At 42.2% G+C, this 13,868-nt stretch overlaps 1 protein-coding gene across 2 annotated transcripts in view; it reads left to right on the forward strand.

Annotated features, from left to right (window-relative positions):
• Nucleotides 1–11,603, forward strand: part of LOC136348302 (heat shock cognate 71 kDa protein-like) — a 78,474-nt gene extending 66,871 nt beyond the window's left edge. For both annotated transcript variants that reach the window (XM_066299046.1, XM_066299045.1), the window contains 6 exons: nt 9,068–9,225; nt 9,278–9,547; nt 9,596–10,204; nt 10,256–10,423; nt 10,477–10,718; nt 10,770–11,603. In XM_066299046.1, coding sequence (XP_066155143.1) covers nt 9,078–9,225; nt 9,278–9,547; nt 9,596–10,204; nt 10,256–10,423; nt 10,477–10,718; nt 10,770–11,249 — 1,917 coding nt within the window. In that variant the 5' untranslated portion in view covers nt 9,068–9,077 and the 3' untranslated portion in view covers nt 11,250–11,603. The remainder of the gene's footprint in view (nt 1–9,067; nt 9,226–9,277; nt 9,548–9,595; nt 10,205–10,255; nt 10,424–10,476; nt 10,719–10,769) is intronic.
• Nucleotides 11,604–13,868: the final 2,265 nt, after the last annotated feature.

Raw genomic sequence — 13,868 nt, forward strand, 5'->3', positions numbered from 1 at the left:
TCGGGCTAGCAATTAGTGGAACATCGGTGACATGGCCTGAACTACGGGACAATGCTCAAAACTCCATATATATTTACTAATATCTCGGTTTTAATTTTTTTAGTAGTTCGAGCATCGCACACCTCTGTTTTCCTGCAACGAAGATTGGGTGTCACAGAGCAGTGGCGCAGATTGTTCTGTCCCGCAAGCATCGACACGAGTTTCGTAAATCAGAAAAGTCAAAGTTTTTTAACTGGCAAGGCGAGGCGTCAAAACTTAACAGGCCTGAAAACTGAGCATACGCCTACATTCTCATTGGAAGTGTCATGAGAAATTTGAGGAAAAGTGAGAATTATCTGTGAGAGTTTTTCGTAAGCGATTCTCCGGACCGAGAAATTTTACACCCATTGATATCACGTTCGATAGGTATTCTGTGCTGGAATAGACTATACTTATGTTCTATGATAATACGTCCAGCACAAGGTGGCCGATTCCAGGCAGCAGGAATCCGCTGTCTCATGGTGCATTTGCAGGACGAGACAAAAAATGCACCGGAATAATCCATCACTCGTGATGCCGAGTGAGAAGAAGATGGCGAGAGAGAAGGAGGAGGAGGACGTGTGGGGGCTTTAGGGGCTGTTTGAGGTGCCCTAAATGCACTAATGGAATGAAAATTATGAATATGCCACGAATGTTCGTTCTACAGCTTCCATTCGCGTGTTAAATCACATGGTTATGAATCTCGTAAAAATAGAAGAAACTTGTTTATTTCTGAATTCAATTAAGCTGTGGTAGACGAGGCGACAAAGACTCTTAATATGAAGCGAGCAGTATCGATGCTTTTTTTTCTAATATCTCGCTGAGGCAGTAAAAATCGCCCTGCGGGAGATTAAACTGTCATTTATTATTTCTGGGAGATTGATGGCTGAAGCCTAGACGACGTTTGCTAGAAATTGGCGGAAAAATTCGCTAATTTTCAACGAGGAAAATGCTTTCTCAACTATTTTTCTGGAGTTCATCAACTGCCTCCAGCGACGTAGTCCGGATTGAAAGAAAGTGCAGTGGCGTGACGTGTGCCCAATTAACTATCTGAAACAATCGTTCGGTATTCACGAGCGGCAGCAACAACAGTAGATTGAGCATTTTTCGCTCCCCAATCCACCACTGTTCACCACATGTGAGGTGCCCGCCTTCCCCGAGGTTTTTTTTATGGAAAAGAGTGGACTATTTCGGTCAAAACTCAAAACTTCCTCAAGTAGGAGAAGCTCCGAAATCGGTGTGCTTAATACGCCCTCATTTCGCACTCTCTCCAGGAGGGGAGCAAGGATTCCTCTCCTGCGCCCTACTGTTTACAACATAGGCCATCCTCCATTCACAAGAACTGCATATTTCAATTCCATCTTATATAATCTGTGCGGATTCCCCCATGGATTGTCAACTTCTCATTATTATTCATGATGCCTCGCAAGTGTTCGAGTCCGTTGAGACATCCTTGGTTGATCTACGTCCCGCTGGCCATATCCAGAGTGCTCCTTTTCTTTCCCACGTCTATGGGCGCTGTCCTGGGAGGGTCTCATTTACATCCCTGATGCTTTGCTAGCCCCGTTCTTGGTAGCCATGATGTCTTGAATGCGTCAGAGTCCGGCCGTTTTTCTTCGTCTCGCTGACCGTATCCAGGCCGTTTTTCTTCCTTCCAATGGTCATGTATCGGACCCGCGGAAGAGGTATCTTTCGCTAATTCCGCGGCATGGTTTAGATCTGTTGAAGACTAAATAGCACTTTTTGTCGAAGAGAAGTGATCTATTTTATTAATTTTTTTTCATATTTTCCTGCAAGCCCCCTCCGTTCCTCCGTTAATGAAGACAACTTTTTTTTGAAGATGATCTTAATTAGGCGTTAAAGTTTTTTTTTTTTTGTATACGTACAGGCTAAGGTCGCGTGTTAAAGAACAGACTCTATCTGTCAGGTTCGATCGAGCTGCGTGACGTAGCGTCTAGACGAGAAGAGGCCCCCGCCCGCCCCCCGGGGTGCAGACGCCGCCCCCGATAAGCCGCCCAGAGCGCCGTCGCCGTCGCCGTCGTCGTCGTGACGTCCGCCGCGGACCGCCATGATGATTTACTCGAGGTTCCGGGTTTGAGGGCGGGGGAAGCGTGGAGGGGCGAGGCTCTTTGTCGAAAGCGCGTTTTTCCTGTAAGGTGATCATGTATGGTTCGATAATTGGGGGGGTTCGAGGGGGAACGGCGGGGGCGCAAAAGTAATATGCATAAATGTAACCGTCGTTTCGTTATCTTGCCGATGTACGAATCTTGTCTAGACGTATTTATCTAAAAGCGACAAAGGTCTTTGTGAACTCACGTCTGAAAACTCTCGTCCCCAATCGCTCTACAAGAACCGCGGAGCGTTTTTTGAAATCCATTTAAGTGCGTCAGGGAAAACCCTTCAGAAAACATCCGAATTCCATAAGCCCTGGCTCCCAAAAAGCGTTTTCAAACAGCAGTACGGCGTATCCGTCGGCTTTGTCTGAGCGAAATTGGATTTGAAAATCCCCATAGATTACATACCTCGGGGACTAGGTGCAAACAAAAAAAAAAAAAAAGAGACAAACACCACAACGGAGGCACTTTTCCCTCTTTTTTTGTTACACGGCCATAAAGCCAAACTATATTTCATTTGAGCCGCTATTGCTGCGGTGCTCCTCTATTGTTTCGATTTTCATTGCCGGAGGCCAAGGGATAGTTCATTAGGTCCTCTGTTGCCATTAAAATCACGATGATGGTGGAAAAACAGTGAAAAGCTGTAATAATCGAGATTCCTCCGATCTCCTTATAATTCCGCAACAACTGGTTTTTTTTACTGTTCGTATTCCCCGCAAAGAAATAATTGATCTGCGAGGCACCAAGATTTTTTTTTTTGTTATTTCGTCAACTTTTCAGGCGCCCCTTTCGAGGAATCAACAATTTAATCTCTCGTAATCTTTCAATCGGGTGATCGCTCCAGCGTTATAGTCCGGCAAATAACGACAGAACTTCGGTTGCGACTTCTCTCCACGTGTCTTTAAAAGGTCATAACGGTGCGATAGTTCTAGCTGCCAAAAGGAACCGTTTCGAGAGCGAACTCGTCTTTTTCATATAGAAAAAGAATATTGCATTTCGTTTGCTCTGCAAACCGTACTTTAACAAACGCGAACACCAAGCCCTTCGATTTTTCTTAGTCTTTCTGCTCCCCCAGCTCCCTTTTCACAACTGAAATGTGCGTACTGTTAAGCTCCTTCGGAGGAATACTGAGAAGAGTCACAGTCAAAAATTTGTCGAAATCTCCTGGCCTATTAGCTTGACTCACTCGAGGTGAAGATAGTCCGGACTAAGACAAGCGCTTGACTGATGCGGTGCAATGGAGCATCAACACCTTTCACCAATCAAATGTACCCTCCGCGGCCTAATGTTCAGCTTATACAGGATATTCCAAATCTGGTGCGTTGCTGTGTATGGAACGATAAGAGCTACAGGGTCGATTCAATTTTAAAAAATTGTGCCACACTTACTCTTCCAAGAACTGAGAACAGTGTTGCCGAATGATTTTTATTTTTCAAGTTTTTATGGATGAATTACAATTTGGCTAAATATAATTTTCTAAGTAAATTGAGAACTGGGCCTTTTTTGAGCAAAATGTTTGATGGGAGAAGTTATATGTTTAGAAACTAGTAAATTTCCAAATTTTAAACTCCTTTTAGTTTTTGAGATAACAGCAATTTTATTTTTGTCAACACAGGCCAGTGTGTTATTGCTGGATTTTCCAAAGTCCTAAGTGACCTCTTGGCCACGAGGTATCCGATAATATAAGTTTTTAACGTTTTTAGTTTAAAAAAAGACATATTTATTTTTTTCTCATTAAGCCAGTCCGCTCCTGCAGTTCGAAATAAAAAGCGCAATTATTATGTTGTTCAGCAATGTTACATAAGCTAATAAATTATCAATCAAGCCGTGGGTAATCAACATTCAATGAGGAATAATAGATTTCTAATTTAAGGCATGTCCAAATTTTAAAGTATAATGGATTATGAGAAGAAGAAAAATAATATCCTGAATAGGCATCAGTAATGATTCATTTTAAAATTTTCATCCATTTGCAGATCCCACTTTCTAATTTATAATAAAGCTGATCACCGACATCATCTTAATAAAGTTCAAATTTTTCCATACTAACTTGGAGACCAGGAGTGATTTGGCAACGTTGTTTTCAGTTCTTAAAAGAGTATTGAATTTGACAAATATTTTTCCGACTTAGCCGACCCTGTAACTCGCACCGTCTAAGCTATAGCAATGGCCGCACTTCGGATTTGGAGCACTTTGTAGATCCAGAGAGATGCGACGTGATTCCACCTCGTTAACCCAGGAGAACTAGAGGGAAATCCTGAGGATGAGCTAGGAGAGACAGAAATTAAGAACGTATTAGCTGACCAATACGTCGACTACGGCCAGAAGCTGTGGGGATAATGCGAGAGAAAACCACTGCTAATGGCGATCGAAGGAATGTACTCCCCAAGCCCATATACCGATGATTAAGATCTCCCGAAAACCCAGCGGGAGATTAATCAAATGTTATATCGACGAGCAGCAGCCATTGAGGCCCTGTGTTGATGATCATTTAAATTGATGGTTCCAGCATCGCGGAAGACGAGAGATCGGGTGGAGACTGCAAGGATCACGGTTGCAAGATGAAAAAATTTCATTCTCACTCTCGCGCGCTGGTAAGAAAATGGCCCCGGAGTAGTGAATTAAAACGTTAAACTGCTTGACTTGATGAACTGAAAAACCTAAGGCATTAACATAATATCATAATTGCCGACGTCGAAGGAGGAAAAAGTTGGAAACGTCCTAATTGACGCTAAATGGAGGCACAAAAGCGAGAAGCCCCAGATGGGACCGGGACTGCCATATGAAAGGGAGACGAAAAATTGCGTCAGTCCATGTAGACGTCGGGAGTTTTACGAGCCAACTCCATTTGCCATCCGAAAAACAGACGGGAAAACCGTTTAGGGCGTACCGCAGACATGCACCTGGGGAAATTAGCCCCAATGTCCGATAAAAGTTGATTTCCAGGAATTTTTAGGGTACCGTTTTTCTGCCTTAGCAATAATTGAATCATCTCGTCAGAGACCATATCCCCCGTTGCAGTTTCCATTCATATGCAAAACTAAAACGCAATTTCGACGCTGTAAACACGTCCCGTTATGAAACTTATTAATTTCCCCGGGCGCATGTATGCAACGAGCCCATGATCATTAATCTTGGGGCCCTTTTTCTCGTAACGGCTAATGAAAGCGCCTCCGAGTTTGCCTTTGAACCTTCAATCGCGTCTGGCTCTGCATATTAAGAACAATTAGCCTGAAATGTTGATCGCTGTCTCGGTCTTAAAGACGTGTAAATTATCCTTAAGAGGCCGCTCGATCGCATCCATTCTTCAAGGCAAAAAGGGCCAATAACTCGCTCCGTCTAGGTTCTTTTATCGGCGTCATTTAATATCATTAGCGAACAGTTTAGGAGGGAAAAAAGCGCTTTTCCAGTCTACCTGAGACCTCCGTCTGAAAGCATCCAAATATAATATCACGTCAGACTGTTATACGAATCAAATGTTAATAGATTCCACGACGCTCGTCACCTCTACATCCTCCTAAAACGAGTTTACTAAATTTCACCCCAAAATTGCCCGCACTAATACGATCAAAGACAAATGCGCCGCCTGAAGCGCCCGGACCACAGGCGCGACGCATGCGAGCCGTGAATCCCGACGAAATGACAGATGCCCGGAGGAACGCGCTCCGGACCCATTTCATTTTCATTCGTCATTTGAATTGGACGGGGATCGTGTTAAGATTGCAAAGTCGAAAACAGTAGAGAAGGGAATGGGGTGCACCCTCTTTCCCTTGTTAAAGTCTGAATGGCGTCAACGCTAGTGCAGCTAAGACGCGTGATATGGCGCATAAATGAGTTATCCTCTTTTGAAGTCTTAAGGCGGCTCCAGACCTAGCGCGCGGCGCTGCGCCGCGCTATTAAGTTCTGACCTGCGCATCATGTCGCGTTGTAATTCTGCGTCGAAGCGCGGTAAGTCGCGCGATTTTGCGGCGAGAGCGACCGCGACCTGGAAAGCATCGGTGCATCAAACAAAAACGTTTTTTTTGTGCGCGTTAGTACTGAACAGGGGTTGTACCTAGGTACCCTGTTCGTACGGTTTAAGTCGAGCCACCGTTAGTTTTGATTAAAATAGGGTGCGCACGCGCCAACTGGAACTAAGCACTCAACCGATTGTTTCTTTAAAACCTTTCGCGCTAGTCAGCGCCACTTTGCGCCGAGTTCAGCGCGGTACTTTAGAGCGCAACGCAAGTCGGCGCATTCGATCTGGGACGGGGTTTATGCGCAGTTGTGTACATGGGCAGATAAGGACGAGTTTACCATTAAACACTGACGAAAACCCCCTCAGAAACAAGGGAACCACCATTCGTCAGATCAGAATCCGTCGGAAAGGAAGTTGATAAATTTCACCCCGTAATTGCCCGAACTAATACATTTAAAAGCATTCGACGCGACCGGACTACAGACACGCGCGTCACGAGCGGTTATGTTCCCAACTAAATGATCTCATGTCTGGGAAAAATCGCTCCTCGTTTCAACTTAGCATTAGTAAGGGCAAAGTCGATGAAAGGGCGCATAAATGAATGTGTCAAGTGAATAAACACGCTCACAGAGAATTAGAGCCGCCTTAGGGTTATTCATGAACTGAGCTTACCGTCGATGAGCTGATTCTCCAGCCTCGTGTGAGGCAACAATAGAGATCGTTCTGGAAGATGCCTGGAGTCCTATGCCAACCCCAAAGCGTCTCTTTGACGATAACCAGGTTATAAAACGTGACTTTAGTTAATTTCGTGCATATTGTGCGATGTCGATTGTCGAAGGGCGCATGTTGTGTATACATCTTTTGTATTACTGCTCTATCGTAAATATTGACCTTTTCCGAAAGTCATTTGGAATCGCGGCAATGGAAACCTAATTCGCATGCACATAAATCTGGAAGTGAAGGCCGCGCAAAGGGACAAAAAGCCTTTTGCCAGACTGGATCTGTCCGACATCCATTATGTAAGAGGCAAAAAGCTTTTTTTCCCGGCCAGAGTTAAATAATTTATCACTCCACCTCAGCCAGTTTCCTTCTGATTAGAGAAGGCCAGCTTGCGTGCAAATTTCCACCAGACAGACGTCTGGATAACTTAAATTGAACTGAAATATTTGCGAAGCACTGCACAGCTCAATCCGGTCTGACGGAGCAAATAATCCAGAACGGTCAACAACTGTGACTGGAGCAGACATCTCCGAGCCAATTTTAAAAATCCTCCGGAGGAAACGGGCGTTCCCAACTTTATTCCGAGTTTCGATGTTATTTTATCCCTGGCGGAGTCCTCGGAATCCCCGAGCTGCTGTTTAACTTCGAAATTGAAGAGTTTCGAACTGTTGCGCCCACCTCAGAAGGAGATGTGACGAGAATGGCGTTTGATACGTGGAAATATCTCATACCTCTTTTTACGGACGATAATACCAAACCGAGGGTCGGCATTAATTTTGTTTCGTTGTTTTCCCAGCTCAGACATAAATCCCGCGGGTTACGAGGCTCTAGGGGCCCAATGCCCTATAAACTTTAGTCGAAATCCCCATCAAAAAGCCGCAGAAACTTTGCCATTCTCTCTGGTGATAACGGGGCTTAAAAGTCGCCCCCATCAGGCAAAATCAAGCTACTTAATTTGTAGCCACACCAAATAATGTGAAAGCCAGTAATGTGAATTAGTGACATTTTTAGCTCGAAAATGGGGAGTCACGTGGGAGCAGAACTTTATGAACACATTTAATGAAGAGTGAGTCCCTGTTGGCGTGCACTTCCCACCTGAAATCTGGAATTACGTAGAAACACGACTGATCCACACCTAATTTGTTGAACGCCGAGTATTTAATTCTAAATTAATGTTAGCTGCGACTCTCTGTAAGTCTGAGAATAACGAATTTTACAAATTGCAGTTTATGCATAAGCGAGTTGTGACAGATCGTGGGCCGATCAATGATGAATAAACCTGACCACAAACCTAGATCTCTGCAGACGGTCGGGAGGTGCGTGGGAACACGGCTTAGCCATAATTAATGAAGAGCGACTTCAAGACCTCCCTTGCGAGAGTCCCATTTTTGACTCGACTAAAACAAATTTTTTAGTCGCGGCACGTGGGAATACGGCTAATTCGTCACGATAAGTTTGAAATAATAAATTTCCATCCAGCTATGAAAGTAAAACCGTTATCCCGTTGGAAAAAGTTTTGATTCGCGGCTGAATTAAATTTTAGCACTCAATGACGACATAGAAGTACGTAGGAATACGACTCGGCGAAAAGTCGAAAAACTAACTTTCTATTATTTATGAAATCTGCGAGGAATTCAAATGTATAGCGTACACGGAGAAGGGGACGTGAGAACACGACTTATCCGTATTAATGGGAAAACAAGCTACGGGATTCTTTCAATGCGATCGCGGCTTTAAGTCTGAATTTGTATGGTGAAGTATACGGTCTTACTACAACATTATAATTAAAACTTTAATGATGAAAATTTAATACAGAAGACAAGCTCTGCAGTGGGATGAAGGTTTGAGCGGAATGACGATAATGAGGATAATGGTGATGATGATAAAGATAATGCTTACAACTGTGATGATGATAATGATGATAATGATGATGATGATGATGATGATGATGATGATGATGATGAGGATGATGATGATGATGATGGTGGTGATGGTGATGGTGATAAGAATAGTACCGAACGTTGTGATGATTACCTTACCGTGGCTATTTATAACAAGGATCTCCTTTCATATATAATTATATAGAGGAGAAGAAACCCGAAATAATTCCCCTTTCATAATATGTAAAGATTCAGGGGGAAAACCTGACGCTAATTTCCTGGTTTAAAGTACCTTCAAAATTTTAATCTGTCAGCACTGTCAGCATCACTCAAACTATTTACAATTCGTTCTCGATAATGCGAATCTAAATTTCCAGTTCTGAAACCATGGCTGCGTATGTTCCCAAATCATTGCCTGTCGGAATCGACCTGGGTACCACCTACTCCGTGGTCGGAGTCTTTAAAAACGGCGTTGTCGATATCATTCCAAATGATGAAGGCAATCGTACGACCCCTAGTTATGTGGCTTTCACAGGTACTGTACCCAACTGTGTATTTCCAAATTGTGGTGGCTACATGGCTTCTAGACGCTGAACGCCTTATCGGGGACAGTGCCAAGGGGCAAGTTGCCATGAATGCTGCTAACACGGTTTACGGCATCAAGCGGCTAATTGGCAGGAAATTCGATGATCCCTCTGTACAGGACGATATTCAGAGCTGGCCCTTTGAAGTGACCAACGAGAAGGGCAAGCCCAAGATCCAGGTTAAATACAACGGGGAAACCAAGAGTTTCTTTCCTGAAGAAATTTCGGCCATGGTCCTCACCAAGATGAAGGAGATAGCTGAAGCGTATTTGGGTAAATTTGAATTTTTGCTAACCAGAGATATTAATTTTCTAAAGAAAGGCACCAACATATCGAAAGCTGTGGTGACGGTACCAGCTTACTTCAATGATTCCCAAAGGCAGGCTACCAAAGATGCAGCCACCATCGCCGGTCTTGATGTGCAGCGCATCATTAACGAACCCACTGCAGCCGCCATTGCTTATGGCCTGGACAAGAAGAGGGATAAAGGAAGATACGTGTTGATATTCGATTTCGGAGGGGGCACCTTCGACGTGTCGATCCTGCAGATATCCGAGGGGATCTTTGAGGTGCAAGCTACCGCCGGAGACACTCACTTGGGCGGTGAAGATATTGACAACAGGATGGTGCAACACTTCAAAGAAGAGTATAAGCGGAAGTTCAAACGAAGTTTGGGCGAAGACAAGAGGACCTTGAGGAGGCTGCAAACAGCTTGTGAGAGAGCTAAACGCAGCTTATCTATGTCCACTCAGGCAACCATCGAAATCGACTCCATCACTGATGGTATTGACTTTTATGCCGCAATCACAAGGGCAAAATTTGAGGAAATCAACGCAGACATTTTCTCCTCCACGTTGATCCCAGTGGAGAAGGCGCTGAAAGATGCCAAACTGCACAAAGAGCAGATCGACGAGGTGGTTTTGGTTGGAGGTGAGTCTGGGCGAGAACTGAAAGATTTTTGAAGTATTGCGGGTTTTCCAGGCTCCACGAGAATCCCTAAAATCCAGGCCTTGCTGCAGACCATGTTCCTAGGGAAGAAACTTAACAAGTCCATCAATCCAGATGAGGCTGTGGCCTACGGAGCCGCAATACAGGCGGCAATTTTAGCCGGCGATTCTCACGATTTAGTCAAAGACTTACTGCTCATAGGTCGCGGCAATTGGCCTATTTTCTCTTTGATTTTCAATTTTTGTTCGCTTCAGACGTATCGCCGTTATCTTTGGGAATAGAAACTGTAGGCGGAACAATGACGACTCTGATCAAAAGAAACAGCACCATCCCCGCCAAGCACACTCAAATCTTCACCACTTTCGCCGATAATCAGTCAGGAGTGCTCATCAAAGTTTTCGAGGGGGAAAGAGGCATGACTAGGGATAACAACCTCCTGGGCAGGTTTAACTTGACCGGAATACCTCCGGCTCCGAAAGGAGTCCCGCATATCGAGGTTTTAACCCAAAGGTCCAAGTGTCTCAAACTAAAATCAAAATACGAACAGGTAACCTTCGATATTGACGCGGATGGGATCTTGACGGTAAACGCCAAAGAGCTGGCCAGTGGAAACCAGAACAACATCACAATCGCCAATGACAAGGGCCGGCTGACCAAGGACCAGATCGAACAAATGATCGACGAGGCCGAGAAGTTCAAGGAGCAAGATCAGGAGGTTAGAGCAGCTGTTGCTGCGCGAAACGAGTTGGAGTCCTACGTCAATCGAATGAGGGCCCTGCTACACGATCCTGTAACCGGCAGCAAGATCGGTAGAACAGAGGAGACTCAGATCACCGAGGTGTGCAACGACGTGGATGATTGGTTGAAGGACACGGAAAGGGCCACCGAGAGGGAGTACGTCGCCAAGAAGGAGGAGATTAAGAGAGCGTGCATGCCGATTGTCCTGAAGGTGCATGGGACGGCGTCTGCTAATCAGAGACAGTTCCCCGCCAGCCAGGATGACCAAGATGATCTGACCACTGACTAGGTGGACTAATATTTGTTCTCATGTAAACCCCAATAGGATGAAACGTATAAAGAAAATGAGTTCGGGCCCACGCCGACATATGTGTTTCTCCAGCTTGGTATTGAATTTTTAAATTCAATCTCGAGAATAAGAAAACGCTGGGGCAACTTGCAAGGTATTAAGGGTCAATTTCCAGAAAAAAGGGTTATTTATGCTGTGTAAATTATTGTAATATACTGGTTATATGAAAGGGTTCTTCTCTACACTGCCAAAACTGCTCTTGTCGTTCCCTAGAAATTCTAACGTAACTTGAAATGCGACTTTTTCCTCCAGCGGTCGCTAAGTGCAGTTTTTGCGCCAGTGGTAGACCGACCACAGTGTAGTAGTGACGTAATATTTGACTAATGTTTCAGGTTTGTTCTAGGCGGGTATAAGCGCCATCCTCAATATTTCCTCATATAATCGATGGAGAAAATGTTTATCGCCCACTGCGCGGACCGCAAGAGAAATTTTTCCATTCCCTCCCTTCAAGACCATCAGTTTGAGGCCTGCAATGCACAAATTGCGGTTTTTTTTTAATCTCTTCGCCTGTTCATTTCTTGGGGAAGATATAAGTGGCCAATAAAAATCGCAATTGGACAACTTGCTCGTGTGCTGAAACGTTGACCTATAGCGGTTCAATGTAGTCTTGGGGAAGTTATAAATTTTTTCTTTTCGTAAATTTGATTAAAAATGCTTTATGCGGGGCTATCAGACGTTCAGAGGGGGAGAATTATTGTTCCTTCGGAACGGAGCATGTCCCAAAGGGAAATTGCACGAACGGTGGGAGTTGCAAAAAGGGTTGTTTCAAAAACTCGTTAAAGAATTTTGGAGCTGGGAATCCTAAAAATTAGATTTAGGAAATAACGTAGTGGAAGATGTGACAGTTCTAGATTGGCCTCCTTGTTCGCCGGATCTTAATCCAATTGAGCACTTTGTAGGATAGCAATAAAAGAGGGATTAGAACACGTCGAAGTAACTCTGACCACGCTGAGCAATTAATAGAAGTAATTTCAGTAGAATTGAGAAATGTCCCCTTAGAGTCATTGATAATTTAATAGCGAGCATGACTCATCGAATTCTTTCGTGTGTTATCGCTAGAGGAGGCAATGCCGAGTTTTAAATTTTAAAAAAATACTATTTTTTCTTAAATTTTCATTTCGCTCACGTTTAATTCTCAGAGAAATTGACATTTTTTCCTTTTTTTTTTGTTAATTTTAGAATTTGTTTCGTGTTTTTTTCTATAACAAGACATTTTCGAATAAACAGCTTTTTGTCTTTAAATCATTTTTTCCAAGTTTAATACTGATTTTTCGCAATTACCGAGTGGCTCTACACAAGTTTAGTTGTGTGCATTTTCAGCCGATGCATTTTCCAGTCAGGTTTGACTAAAATTCCTTGTATTTTCTCCTCTTACGGGATTTTGCCAACGTTTTCGAGATGGTCCGACGTCGACGCCTTCTCTAAACGTATCTGATAATCTCTTCTCGAAGTCCAAAAGTGCGGCCCTTCTAGTTTTAAAGGGCTGCACAGAGACCACTCGATTAGCCTAAGAAGTTGGTTTGGTGGCCTCACATGTCAGTCTAACTCGGTTCAAAATGTTACTAAATGTTGCCTCCCAGAGAGCCCGTAGAGAACTTAGTTCCGCGTCTGAGCTTCTTTATGGTATGTAATATCTAGGGATATTACTTTGTGCCGTGTTTTCTTAACGTTCAAAATAATAAATTGTAGCCCTAAATATAGGGTAAAACAAATTTAAGCCAAAACCACAATTTTTTATTTAAAAAATTTTACAATCCACAGTATTAACATGTTTTGCGACCTCCAAATAAAGAAAAACTGAGGATGCGCAGACGGTCTGGTATTCGGATAGCTCTTGAAAACGTTCAGGAGGTTCATTCCTACAGAGATGGTACAGTTGCGGTACGGGCTGGTATACATTCAGATGAACGCACCGACCTCATTTAGGTGGAGAACTTTTAATTTAATTTTTTAATAAAATTTTAACTTTTAATTTAATTTTTTAATAAAATTTTAACTTTTAATTTAATTTTTTAATAAAATTTTATCTCTTCATTCAATTTTTTTAATAAAATTTTAACTTTTCATTCATTTTTTTAATAAAATTTTATCTCTTCATTCAATTTTTTTAATAAAATTTTAACTTTTAATTTAATTTTTTAATAAAATTTTATCTCTTCATTCAATTTTTTTAATAAAATTTTAACTTTTCATTCAATTTTTTAATTTAATTTTAACTTTTAATTTAAATTTTAATAAAATTTTAACTTTTAATTTAATTTTTTAATAAAATTTTCTCTTCATTCAATTTTTTAATTTAATTTTAACTTTTAATTTAATTTTTTAATAAAATTTTATCTCTTCATTCAATTTTTTTAATAAAATTTTAACTTTTCATTCAATTTTTTAATTTAATTTTAACTTTTAATTTAAATTTTAATAAAATTTTAACTTTTAATTTAATTTTTTAATAAAATTTTATCTCTTCATTCAATTTTTTAATTTAATTTTAACTTTTAATTTAATTTTTTAATAAAATTTTATCTCTTCATTCAATTTTTTTAATAAAATTTTAACTTT

The sequence above is a fragment of the Euwallacea fornicatus genome, chromosome 32 (assembly GCF_040115645.1).
Source record: "Euwallacea fornicatus isolate EFF26 chromosome 32, ASM4011564v1, whole genome shotgun sequence".
In the NCBI taxonomy this organism is placed as follows: Eukaryota; Metazoa; Arthropoda; class Insecta; order Coleoptera; family Curculionidae; genus Euwallacea; species Euwallacea fornicatus.